This window comes from Fundulus heteroclitus, chromosome 13, assembly GCF_011125445.2.
Source record: "Fundulus heteroclitus isolate FHET01 chromosome 13, MU-UCD_Fhet_4.1, whole genome shotgun sequence".
NCBI lineage: Eukaryota > Metazoa > Chordata > Actinopteri > Cyprinodontiformes > Fundulidae > Fundulus > Fundulus heteroclitus.
Genome location: NC_046373.1, coordinates 23,092,773 through 23,106,903, shown reverse-complemented (window position 1 = coordinate 23,106,903; position 14,131 = coordinate 23,092,773). Strand labels below are relative to the sequence as shown.

The following is a 14,131-nucleotide window of genomic DNA, read 5'->3' as shown; positions in this document are numbered from 1 at the left end:
TGATAAAATAAAGAGGTTTATGTGCTTTATTTGTTATCTGTTTTTTGAAGTAAAATATACAAAATAACAGACTCCACGTTATTTAATTCAGCAAGCGGTACAAATTGAAGCATGTACACAATTTATTTTTATCGAATAAACTTTTCAACCTTTAATTAAAACCTTTTGACGACGTAACGTTAGATTTGTACACAGCAACAAAGACCAGGATGTTTGAGTTTCATTTTGATCATATTTTTACACAGATTAAAGAACTTAATACCAACGATGCTCTCATTATACACGTGATTATTTTCTCTACTTTATCTGTTAAAAAAGAATTGCTTTACAATGCTCAGCAATAAAAATAAAACAGTTTTGTGGCATTTTCTAAAAAGAACTGAATGACCATCCTCTGGGAGAACTGGTGTAGCATGAATCAGACACACAAAAATAAATGTTTTACATGGTTCAAATGCTGACAAAGTAAATAACTAATAATGTTTTTTAAATGATCACAGGTTTTCTACATGATGATTTTCATTTTTGGTTTTAATTCTGGTCTTTGAAGCTCTATTTTACTGTGCCGTTAATTATTTATGTGTTTTTTTTACCAGATTTGGATGGATGTTTATTAGTTAATTACAGTAAGGTTCAGTCTGCTACTTTATTGAAATTAATCCCTTTTTAAGTTTGTCTTTAAATAGCATTGCAACAAAAAATAACAAAAATAGATAAAAAGTAAAGGATAAAGATATTTATGAGACTAAGAGTTATGTATACCTGCTTACCATTGCAGGGTTCCAAGGACCGCACACAAATATTACAAAAAAATAAGTAGATTGAGGCATAAGTTTCAATAATGGTCGTCGTTTTAAATTATTTTTCTAAGATATTGTGATCAGAATGCATAAATATAAAATATTGAACGTATGATAAGAAAACTTTTTCTACTGTCTCTAAAACAAGGATGAATTGTTGTCGACTGATTATGAACAAAATGTTTCTACTGTAAGATGGAATTTTGTCCTCATAAATTTAATTTATTGATGAACTAATGTCTCTATTAACTGAATCATAAATTTAGAAAACATGAATTTCAAGTCTGTCAGTAACTATTTTTCCTCTCCATAAAGTTTGAGACCATTACTAGAGCAGACTCAGGGACAAAAACTTGACATTTTTCTCTATTTAAATCCCATTTTCCTCATTTTAAACTGAGCGTGACTTCCTGTCAGAGTCGGCTCGGAGCCCTGCTGCTTCTCACGTTAAAGGTTTATTTCTGGTCTTTCAATTGTTGATACGTTTGCAGCTTGATGAGGGTTTGATCGTGATCTGAGGTGTCTTCTAACGAGAAAGAGTCCATCAGTGTCAAAAACTGGCAGCAGATGTTATTTAACAAGAGACAGCAGGAAGTGATGGACGCCTCAGGGCTGAGCGAGCTATTTCAGTCCAGGAGAAATTTACACGACAAGATAAAACAAAAACATACTCTACCACTGTTAAATGTCAGATTTTTAAATCTTTATTATATTTAATCAGAACTTGTTTACATTAATTGGGGAAATTTATAAATGAGCCTCTTTCCACCTGCTTCAGCTCCCTGATGGTAAGATTACAGTGCAAAAATGGATCTAAAAATAAGTAAAATGTTCTTAAAGTTAGTGTATTTATCCTTGATTTGAGCAGGTAAATAACATTATCTACCAATAGAATGAGTATTTTGACCCCTAAAATAAGATAATTAGACATCCTACACTTAAAATAAGATGATGGTGATGAATTGTTCCTATTTTAAGTGCAAAAATCTTATTCCATTGGCAAATAGTCTTATTTACCTGCTCAAATCAAGGACAAATACACTAATTTTAAGATAATTTTACTTATTTTTAGTTCTGTTTTTGCAGTGTATATATATATATATATATAAAAAAGATTTCAGTTCCTAACACAGAAACGACCTTCAAAGTCTGATTTGACTTCCAGACTCAAACTAACGTGCAGCGGTGACTGCCGAGCAAAGGATGAAAGGTTTGTTTGAAGCTTTTGGTCGTCTGTGACCTTCGGTGAAACTTGCCCGTCAGCTGATTAAACACCAACATCAGCATCACAGACTCGTGATGCTCCCAGACGCTAAAACGGAGCCCAAAGTTTCATCGCACGGCAATGACGGGTTCTTCTGATGAAGATGATAAACTGAGACGACAAACATGGTGGCAGGAGGGATTACATCGCCGGTGCGTGTGAAACGTCGTCACGGAGTGAGCCAAGAAGTGTGGCACACAGTTGCTTTTTTCTTCTTTTTTTTTACATCAACTCGGATGAATATTTCTAAATCGGCTTTAAGTTTGAGTCAGAGTTAGAGCGAAACTGGACCGGTTCACAAAAACAGATTGGACACCTGCACTGCAAAAAGGGAACTTAAAGTAGGTAAAATCGTCTTGAAATTAACGTATTTTTCATTGATTTGAGCTGGTAAATCAGATTATCTGCCAATGGAATAAGATTTTTGCACTTAAAATAAGAACAATTCATCTCCATCACCTTATTCCAAGTGCAGGATGTCTAATTATCTTATTTTAGGGGTAGAAATTCTCATTCCCTTGGCAGATAGTCTTATTTAGCTGCTGAAATCAAGGAAATATATACTAATTTTAAGAACATTTTACTTACTTTTAGTTTGACTTCTTTGTATTCCAACCTGGATTTTTATTAGAAAGTGTTTAGTTGCATTTAAATCTGTCTCATATGATTGGATTGTATTTATTTAATGCTTCTGGGCGTGAACTGGGCTTATTTGTCCTGCGAAGCACCTTGATGTGACATTTGGTTCAGTGTGCATAAACTGAGCTTTGGGCCTTAAGTTGTCCACACAGACCGGTCCAGGGGATAATTAACCTGGAACTGTAGCAAATAAAGCTGAACAAAGACCCAGAATTATCAAGGAAACATGCACAATGAGCAGCTGAAGCTCCTGCACTGCAAAAACAGAACTAAAAATAAGTACAATTTTCATAAAATGAGTGTATTTGTCCTTGATTTGAGCAGCTAAATAAGACTATTTGCCAATGGAATAAGATTTTTTCACTTAAAATAGGAACAATTCAGCTCTATCATCTTATTTCAAGTGCAGGATGTCTATTTATCTTATTCTAGGGGTAAAGATACTCATTCCATTGGCAGATGATCTTATTTAACTGCTCAAATTAAGGATAAATAGACTAACTTTGAGAACATTTTACTTGTTTTTGGATCCGTTTTTGCAGTGTGGGTAACCACCTCGTTGGTGCTACTGAACATTTTTCTATCTATTAAACGAGCATTTGGTATTTTTTCAATGATTTATCCAGAGAGTCTGTAATAAAATGCATCTTTCAAAGCAAAAATAATGACGTGAACACATATCAGAGCACGAGATCACAACCTTAAGTCCAAAGAGGACAAAAAAGTCAAACTCTCCTCCCAATCAGGTGATCTGAACTTATCTTACTGACGCTCATTGATCTAAATCATTATAAAGAAATAGTTTTCAGGAGGATTATGGAAGAGTTCTGACAAGTTCTGGCTTTTATCTGTTTTTGTTAAAGAGTCAGTGAATCCCTTGCTGCTGCTGCGGCTGCTGTGTTTTTTTTTTTTTTTAGTTTGTTCTGCAGCTGCAGCTCTCATTTTTCTTCTGAAGGTGACAGAAGCTGAAAGGCTGAAGCTGGAGGTCGCTTCGTCCTCTCCTTCCCTGGCTTTTCCTGAATAAACAGCGCATTTGTGACGTCACCTTCAGCCTCCGCTGTCAGGTGGAGATTTATCTCTGACTGTAGGGGTTTGTACTAATTCTGACTCCGATAAAAACTTAGCGACGACTTCGGTGCAGTTTCCCTTTGCCTGATATTCATCTACTACTGGATACAAATAGGAAAAGTTCAAACTACAAACTAGCAACTGAATTTTTTTCTTATATTTATAATTACTCAGTCTCCGTTGTCGTTTTTGACTAAACAGATGCTACCGATGAACTGTTCTAACACTGATTTTCAAGATACCAGAATAAATTCCAAAACTTTAGCACTTTACAATGCAGGGCTTGTAAAAAGCGTGAAAATATCAATATCGATTTTAAGGTGATATTACGTAATAAACAATAAAAACTGAACCAAATACATTGTAAAATTTTCCGTAGAACGCATCCATGGAGATGAATAAATTAGGACATCCTAAGACTTCTCATTTGAAATGACATAAACGAATCACATCGGGTGCACATCATGAGAACATCACTATCCTGCATTTTGCTGGAGGTCGACCGTTTAAAACCTCGGATATTTAGTTTGGTGCTCCTGAATGTTGAAGTCAGAGCAAACACCATGGTGAGATGCTAAGAGCTGTCTGGGGGCTTCAAAAAGAAGACGAGCCGTTTACGAAGGGTAAGAGATTTAAAAAATCCTCCAGGGAACTTTAATGTGTTCCTTTTGCCTTGGAGAGCCGAACTCAGGAGTCACAGATTACGTCGTCTCCGCCTGTTTGCATCCCAGTTTCCCTCCGTCGGACAGTAGTGAAAAATATGGACGCTTGGACCAATAACAGTGACAATAACGCTGTTCTAGGCTATATTTTGTGCAAATAAACAGAGCTGAAACACCCCGTCTGATGACCAGTGAAAGATAGCACCTGTACGACTGACTAAATGTTACAAAAATAATAGAGAGCTGCTACAAACAGTCAAAGTAGGAGGTTTTACTCAATTATGCTGCAAGTAGCAGCCATCATGAATGCCGATGTCGGCTACCAGTGTTGTAGTTAAGTCACTATGCCTCGAGTCCGAGTCCAGGTTCGAGTCTCCAGTGTTCAAGTCCGAGTCAAGTCCAAGTCATTAAAAAAAAATCAGAGTCGAGTCCACTACTCATCAAAGTCAAGTCACTATTGATCCAAGTCGAGTCCTTATTGATCAAGCCGAGTCCAAGTTCCGCACTAAAGTAAGCATAGCCTACACGTTTTTAAACTAAAAAAAAAAATCCACACTCCACCACATCGCACTAATAATTTAGATCATACACCAAATAATATTCTAATGACATATTCAAATTATAGCCTAATGATATTAAAAAAGTTGAGTCTTTTTCTCAATTTCCGAGTCAGAATGATCTGAATGTAGGAGTCCGAGTCCAAGTTCGAGTCATCAGTGCTCAAGTCCAAGTCAAGTCCGAGTCTCTAAATTTAGCTTATGACTCGGACTCGAGTACTACAATACTATCGGCTACCATGCTGCTGCACCGACTTTCCGCCTCCTAATACCGACTTTAGGAGTCGTTCCAGTTAAACTTTCCAACACGGAGGTCGGGAATTCCGACTACCGAGGACAAATGGGAATCACTACAAGTCAGGAATTCCACTGTCTGGAAAATACTGTTCAAGAAGAGATTTAAAGCAAATGCCAGCGTTCCCAGGTCTGATCCTTCTAGCAAGTTAACCCTGAAAGCAGGACATAAGATGCTGAAAGAAGTCTCCAAACTCCCTAAATGTCACCATCGGACCCACAGCAGACCCCCGCTGGTGTTGACCTTAATAAACATGTCTGTACAATCAGAAAGAGCCTACAGAGGTGTAACTTTCATGGGATTGGGAAACATGGCTCCAGTAATGAAGTTTGCCACGGAAAATTTAGACAAACACCTGGACTTCTACAATAACGTCCCTGCTGCCCTCTGGGAAGAGGTTCCGCAGCATCCGCTGCAGGTCCACCAGGTTCTGCAAAAGCTTTTTCCCTTTTGACATCAGACTGTTGAACTGCTGAACTATAAACTGGACTCTGTACCACATTCGCATATTTGCACATTAGAATCATCGCATCCTTATCTAGCATGACAAATGCTGCCGAACTCTCAGTTTCTAAAATGCATTCTTCATTGCATCATTTCTGCAAATACAAATGGTTTTTAAAAATACTCACCTGTACACTGTGTACGCACACTGTCCCTTATTCCTGCATTGTTTACATTTAAATTGTTTATTGTCAAATCACTGCTGCACTTTATCCTGTAATTTACTGTCATTTTCAAGCTTTATTCAAACGAAATTTCGTTCTGTACGCACTCTGTGCATACAAAATGACAAATAAAGTTGTCTAAGTCTAAGTCTAATGCTTAGAACAAATTAGTGTAAAACTGAGTTATTTGGACACTGGCTATTTGAATTAAACCAAAAGCACCTCGCCATCACAGAATACATCGTAAATTTGCTCGTATAGCAGAGGGTGCATCAGGACAACAAGAACCTGAAACATGAAAATGACAGCAGTAAGTCAGGCTGGCAGAGAATTACAGACACTAAGCCCTGCTGCCGGCTCAAAGCCCAGATCTTGATCTCACTGTGAGATGCTGTGGGTGACTTCAAGGGGGCTGGACATCCAGGAAACGTCTCAAACATCTCAAAAATAAAGATCAGGAGCTTTTGTCAGCCATGAGGTCAGAGACTAGACGGCTGCAAAAAGCATCTGAGTGAAGTTACCTTAACCAAAGAGGGAAAGAGTAGCTTTTAGGCGGTCGGGTGTCTTTATCATTTCTTCAGACAGAATTTTGGTATGTTTTTTATGTTTTGTGTGAATGAGTACAATAATGTGGGCTTTTATTTTTTTTGACAAGTTAAATCATTTACCTCTCCAGAGATAAATAAGGAAAGGATCAGACATAAAAATATTAACATTTGATGGTAAACACTGACTTTTTTCACATGACTGCTTATCAAAAATATCTCTGATTAGAAGGTTTTATTTGATTTTTATGATTTATAGTCCTTAGGACGGCACTCAGAGGTCAGCCGTCCTGTTTAAAGTTATTCACTGGATTTTGTTGGTTGGCATGAAAGTTAGTTCCTGTTTATGCATTTCGTTTAAGTCTAATGTTCTGGGGCATTGTGCTTCAGAGACTATGTATTAACACAGCTCATCATGTTTGATTAATTAGTGTTATAAATGTTTCTTAGCAAATCGACACATCCGAGCCCTTCAGGGTTTACTTAATTGCCGCAGCCTAATTTAGTGAATCAATAAGCCTTGAACTGACACCACAAGGTCTGAAAGACTTGTTCCACACCTCCTACTAGCTCGCTATTTTCTGCACAACCAAAACAAGTTATAAAACGTGGTTTCTGGCTGCTCCAGATAGGTGAATTCAAGACGCTAGTTTCATACCTAGGAAAGTCGAAACTACAAAGTTTAATGCTGCTTTAAATGTATAACACATATATTTTTTAACTAGATTTTTATAATATTCACATTTCTCTGGATTGTCACTGGTGGAAAGCGACCGTTCAACCTTGCTTGAAATACACTGTCGAATGAGAGAAGAGCCACAGCTGAGCTGGTTTGGAGATACAAGTTTGTCAGTGCTATGACATTTAGCCGTTAATGAAAGTTGAGATGAAAGCAGTGACCGAACCGGTCGAGCTGCAGGTGGAAGCACGATGCAAATCAGACGAAGAAAAGGGCACAAACCTTTTCCTCCTGAGTCATTATTAACCTCAGAGCTGACCTGAGGGCAGCCGAATCGAACCAATTGCTATTAACAGGGCTGCATGATGTGACTTTATCAACACGGAGCATTCATATGACAAACAGAGAGTCCTCAGGCTGATGACCTCTGACCTTCTGCTGTTGTCTAATGAGCAGGTGAAAACTGAGGTCTCTGCTGTTACGATTTCTCTCTTTGTTTCTAGGTATTAGACCAAGCCCACAGAGACTCACTCTACGTGTCCTACTGCTTCTAATTCACCTTTTCTAGTGTTGTTGGTAATTTTACAAATAACTAAAAAAAAAACTTTAATATGCTGCAACCTATATCTATTTGTAATTATTGCCTAAACACATTTACAGTGAAAGAATAACTTCAATAATACAGTTCAGATCTGGTGAAATGAGACCTAAAAGGATAAAGCCTTAAAAACAATTACTAGAGACGAGTGCAAGAGGCAAAGCAACAGCAAAGACACATGATGACCAAAAGGTCTGGAAAATACATGAAGCTACTCACCAAAAACAAAACATTAATTGAAATATAGACAAAAATTAACTGAAAACTTTTAAATAAATTTAAATAAAGAGACTCGGCTCAATCACAGAAAAAAAAGCAACAAAAATAATTTGTAATACTAATTAACTAAATTACTGTGCAGTCAGTGGCTCATACAGAAAAAAAAACTTTCAAAAAGGGCCACAATATAATCATAAATTAAAATGACTAACATAGAAAGCACCTGGTCAATGCAACCCATTATAAGTTTCATTCTCCTGTAGTGTCATTTCATGGCAGCCAGCTTCCATTTTGTACCACTAAACAAACGTTTAGTTGCGTTCATGCACTTAAACAATATGTGTATAATTTTAATTTTCCATTTGTTTAATTTATGTAGCACCAATTCACAACAAATGCCATCCTGAGACACATTGTAAAACAAACAGAGCCAATACAAAAATATATAGTGAGTTTAATCAAAACCATTGTCCGAGTCAAATGACATACATTCAATCCTAGTGAGAAAACAATGCAGTCAAGGTTAGGTCATTATGAATATTAGTAAAAAAGTTTCTATCTAAAGGCAAGGTTGTCCAAAGTGTGTCCCAAGGGCTATTTGCAGCCATTGGACTAATGTATCACTTAAAAAGCGTCTTGTCCCCATTGTTATGCACGGTGAAAGAACTATGATGCTGTGGGACTGTTTTCTCTTCCTAAGCCCCTGGCAAGCTTGTTAAGACCGAATTTGAATGAAAATCTGGTCGTCTCTGGCAATAAAGTGAAAAAGGGTCTAAAAAAAAAAATCACATGAACACCTGTGTGTTTTTCTACTTAGAGCAACTTTATGTTATTGTGCTCAGCAACAATCAACAGACACTTTGTTCAGTCTGTGTGATCATTGCAGATGGAGTTCGGCTTCCCTCAACTAGTTCTCGTCATCAGCTGTAAGACCCCCCCCCCCCACTGACCTCCATATAGGCCTGGATTCAAGCTGTTTAATAATAACTTAGAAAAGCCACAGAGCATCAATCACAGGACAACACAGGGTTACGCTTTATCTGATGAGCCGAATACATGAATAATTTGAGTGAGGAGCATCACAGCAGCAGTAGGAGGAGGAGCAGGAGGACGAGGAGACTGTATAAATAAAGGAGCGGGAGAAGCTGGAAGTCACGAGAAAGAAGGTGAAGAGCAGGAAGAAGCCAAAAAAACCTGAAGACAGAAAGATATAAGTAAACGGAGGTGAAATCAGACACCACAGAGCTTAGCAGGACCACAGGAACTTAGCAGTTCTGAATTATTTGTTGCATTTGAAGTAAGTTATTGCCTAGATTTAAGGTTTGAAAATGTACCGTATTTGGCATCGGTTTAATGTGCGATTTTCATTTCAGTTCTTGACTTTCCAGGAATTCTAACAGGTCCTTGAAGATGGAGAGCCTACGAACAGTCGTCTATCTGTCCATCTTCTTGTCAGTGATGACATCCGCTTGCCAGGGTGAAAGGTCTGCTGAGAATCAGCTGCCTTCTGCCCCGGACGAGCCGACCTTTGGGCTTGAACTGGTGAGTTTTTCCCCCTCAGACTGGAGCTCTGGTTGTGAAAAAATATATAAAGAGAATAATACGGAGGTAAATAGAAAACAAAATAATGGATTTAAAGTAAATTGAGGTAGTAAAATAACAAAAATATATATATCATATTAGAAAGAGTGAATTATAAATGAATGTTTGCCTTAATGACAGAATTAGTAATGAGTGATAAATAGGGAGGATTAGACTAAGATGTTATGTACATTTAACATGTATAAAACATAATTAACGTAACTTATTTTATGTTAGACCAACGAAACTCAAAATATTTAAACCGAAAATCATTGAGATTCAAGTCTAAGACTGAAAACTGATGTTTTATCAGACAATGTTTTTTTTTTTTTAGCAAAGATTCAAATTTAGTTAAGTAAATGTCATTAAAAGGTCATGGTGGTGTGATTGGATGAGGCAGATAAGACAAAATCCAATTATTGTTTTGGAAAATATTTAGAATATGGTGGTTTGATTTGTCAGTTTCGCTTTTGTACAGAAATACTTTTTTCTGCGAACTGGTTTATTATATTCCATAAGTAAGAATATTATTGAAAAGTTAATTGAGTAATTATGATCTCCTCCCACCTCCAGCTAATAAAAATATAACATTTAAGATTAGAATATTGTATCAGACCAATAAAAAAAGCAATATTTTTCATACAGAAATGGGGCCTTATTAAAAGTATGTTTAAGATTGGATAATCTTCATTGTCCCCTAGTGATAATCTTTTTAAATATTCAAATATTCCAAGCTGCAGGTATAAATAACTTAAAAATCTCACAAAAGTGTAGCATCCCAAACATACTATGTGTTGTTGCAGTAGAACATGCAGCAAAAAAGAAAAAAGAACGGCGTACAGGTTGCTTTTTTTCAAAAAGTACTTTTACTCTGACAAGCAAGCCTCTTAGAATTGCATATTCTAATTAACTGTATATGACATAAACTGTTCACTCTTTTAATCACAGGTTTTCCTTGTTTTTTGTTGTCATGCTATACTTTCTAAACTTAATTTGTATATTCAGTCTGTAAGGAGTGGCTCCAAGTTTAGCTCAACTACATCTCATATTCGTCACGAGTTACTGAAACCTAACATAGCATATGTTAGGTTTCAGTAAGATACTCTATTAGACTGTAGAATAAAAAATATGGATATATAAGACCTTTAGAAATACATCTCTAGGTGATAGCATTTCAATCAGATGATTTGAATTAAATATGATTTCCAATCTTTAAACTATTTACATGAATGCGGACCTTCCATTTACAGCACTTTGAATTGTCTTGTTACTGAAATGTGAAATACAAATAAACTTGCCTTGTCTTGTCTTCTGACAAAACAATATTCTGTTAAGAATTATATCACAATGGTTTAAAAATTAAACCATTGTGATTTAATGACTAAATGGTAGATTCAATTTATAGGCAATTTTTTAAAGATTTTGTCAGTTAGAGAAAATCTTTCTTTAGGTTATTCAAGATTAGCTTAAGTATTAGCCTCATGTTGTAGTTTGAGTTAACAGTTGACTTGTTAGCAGTTAGCCTAACTAATTACCAGTTCAAGCTAATCTATGTTAGCTTGTTAGCAGTAACCTTAAACTAATTACCAGTTTAAACAATGAACTGATAGCTTGTTAGGAGTTAGCAAACTGCTAACTCATGCAGTTAGCAAAGCAGTCAGTGATTAGTTTAGGTTAGCTGAAAACTAGCTAATTGTCAATTTTTAGGTCTAGAGATGGGAGTTAGCTTAAATTAACTCTTAGCTTGTTAGCAGTTAACAGTTTATCAAGCAAACTGCCAAGTTTAGCTGTTATTCAAGCAGTTGGTTGGTAGTTTGAGTTAAATGCTAACTAATCCTGGCAGTCAGAGTTAGCACTTGGCTTTATAGAAGTCAACCTATTCTGACACTCAGTCAGTCAGTTCTGATTGTTAAATTTTAACTGGATAGTAGTTAAAAGTTAAAAAAAGTAAGTTTCCAACTTGATCCGTTATCTGTGAGTCTTTCTGCAGGCAGTTTAAGCTAACTACCAACTCCAGCTCTTAAGAACTGAAAATTAGCAAGTTAGTAGGTAACTTAACCTACAACCTACAAACTTTAATTTGTCTATTTTAAAGTAGGTGCCGTGTTAAAAAATAAATAGGCCTACAATTTGTCCAAAAGTAATTGCAAAATAAAGAAATATAACTAATATTTTTTTAAGACTCAAGGAAATTCTCAAGTATTCTTGTACACCTTCTTCTTGTATGAGCCGATGTGATGATGTGACGAGTGAATTTCTCCATTGTGAGATCAATAAAGACTATCTTATCTTATCTCTTATCTTATCTTAAGTAATGAAAAAGTCAATAGTAAATGTCTGTCCATCAATCACCCTAAAAGGGCATTGTTAGCAGAAATGACCTGCTACTGTCGCAATTGATTAAGCTTGTATCTGGTTGCATGTTGACTATAGGAGTGGATGTGACAAGGTGTTACTAATTAAATTGTTCTGAAATATCGGCCAAAACATGGTTATACTCCACAACAACAGAGAGATAAGGACTAAAATAATTAAAAAAATGCCATTCTGCAGCTCTGATTTGGGAGATATTGCAGCCTGGCATATCTGGGCAAAACCTTCCTTGTGTTGTGTCCAACAAATATTGTTTGATTGCTCAAAGATTTGAAGGGTTACTGATCAAAATTCTCCAGCTGTGCGATGGCCCCATGAGGACTTACTGTGAATGTGTGTGAAATGGCTCAGGCAGAACAAACTTTTTTCTTTCTCTTGCCACCTCTAGAGAACTAAATTAGATGTTCCTGCTAAGTATAACAGATCAAAACATGTGTAACGAATTGTTGAGTTACCTGTTTTTTGTCCAGCGCTTAAGAAAATAATTTTGTGTTTAATATGCCACAAGTTTTCAGTGTTAACAGACATAGTCCGAGCTGCCCATATGAGATCAGAACACCTCAGACACATGCCAGCTGCAAGTGTGAACAAGGTCTATTTGTGTCACTGACAGCATTTCTGTGTCACTCTGTGCATTTGCACGAGCAGGCTGAAGCTCTGCAGGGTCTCCTGGATGAAGCTGACAGCAGAGTTGGTCTCTCTGTGGAGAAGAAGGCCAGCGTCATCCCAAGGGTGAGAACATGACTGATAACTTTCAAAAGTGATACGGCAGCTACTGTCACCTCAATATTAGTATTAAATGCAAATCTTAGTTTATTTATCCACCAGATCTTTATTTGTCTTGTAAGTCCCTGCAACTGTTATTGTCTGGATGAAAAGTTTGGGAACCTTAGGTTTAATAAAAGAAGAAGAAGAAGATACCAGATACCCGTGTCAATGCAAGAGAAGAGAAATGTGATCCTGATAGTTACAATATCGTAAAAAAAAAATAGCCCCGAAAGGCACCAAATAAATTTACATTTACTAGTAGTCACTTAAAAGGGTTGATGACTTTGCTAAAAAGGGACATTTGCACTGTTGTGTAACAATTGCAACAGTAACTATATGACTCATTCCGGAATTAGGTGTTCATTATATAAAGGTTATCTCATGCGTGGCCTTTCCCCATTCTTTCTTCTTTGTAACAATGTCTGCAAACCCTCACGCATAGGACACAATTGTGTTAAATCTGTGCTTTGATAAACACAGCATACAAATAAATTTATAAGAAAAGCTGTCTTTTGTGGTGGACAAAAGAGAAATCCTGAATCAATAAGTCAAAACAGGGTAAAATGTCTCATTCTATTGTTGTTTTTTTTAGCCTCTTAACTAAAATTTCCTTACATTTCTTGTGAGTTATATATTTTTTACATGACATAAATGTAATCTTATTTAAATAATTCTGTTATTGATTTTCTTAGTGTGACGTGGGCGAGCGCTGTGCTATGAAGCACGGACCTCGGATCGGTCGGCTCTGTGACTGTCTGAGAGGAACGGCCTGCAACACCTTCTTCCTGCGCTGCTACTGAACATTTAAACTTACTTACTTCTATCCTTGTGAGGAGGTAAAATCTACCTGTTAAATTATAATCAGGTCTGTAGCGTTCAAACAGACCTAATTAACTGTCCTCACAAAGATAAAAGTGCGCACTGACACACACTCCCAGATTTCTCTGTGTGTTTGCTCTTTGTTTTAAGGTTTCTGTGTCTGTAATTCAGATGGATTTATTTTTGTTAATAAAGATTCTTTACAATGCTTCATGACTCCAATGATTTTATGATTTTCATACCACATCTCAGGTCATTTATTCACCTGACAGGTCAAACACAGACTGTTGAAGCAGCAAATAATTGTCAGATAAACCTAAAACTGTGTCTTTAACACATAAATGTATTAAGGCTTGAAGCACAGCAGTAGACGTTGTCAAATCTTTATTTTGATTTCAAGTTTAAAGTCTTTCTCTATTTGTTGTAAATAATTTTTTTAAATCTGAAATGCAATGTTTAAGAGTATATGGTTTATTTGTCTGTCATTTGAAGTTAATAATAATATTATTTGAAACAGGTGAATGTTATAGAGGGAATTATTGATGTGTTTTATTGGTAACACCTCCTGAGAGTAGAATCAGAGAATTAAATGAGTT

The 14,131-nt window shown here is 36.3% G+C and overlaps 1 protein-coding gene across 2 annotated transcripts; it reads left to right on the top strand.

Annotated features, from left to right (window-relative positions):
* The first annotated feature begins 9,152 nt into the window (after positions 1-9,152).
* Positions 9,153-13,743, top strand: cart4 (cocaine- and amphetamine-regulated transcript 4). 2 transcript variants are annotated; one of them, XM_021324866.2, is made up of 4 exons: positions 9,153-9,291; positions 9,383-9,536; positions 12,597-12,680; positions 13,409-13,743. In XM_021324866.2, exons 2-4 carry the CDS (start codon positions 9,405-9,407, stop codon positions 13,514-13,516), a joined length of 324 nt encoding a protein of 107 aa, XP_021180541.1. In that variant the 5' UTR covers positions 9,153-9,291; positions 9,383-9,404; the 3' UTR covers positions 13,517-13,743. The 2 variants fall into 2 exon arrangements, with proteins under 2 accessions (XP_021180541.1, XP_012734745.1); XM_012879291.3 differs by having other exon boundaries at positions 9,368-9,536.
* Positions 13,744-14,131: the final 388 nt, after the last annotated feature.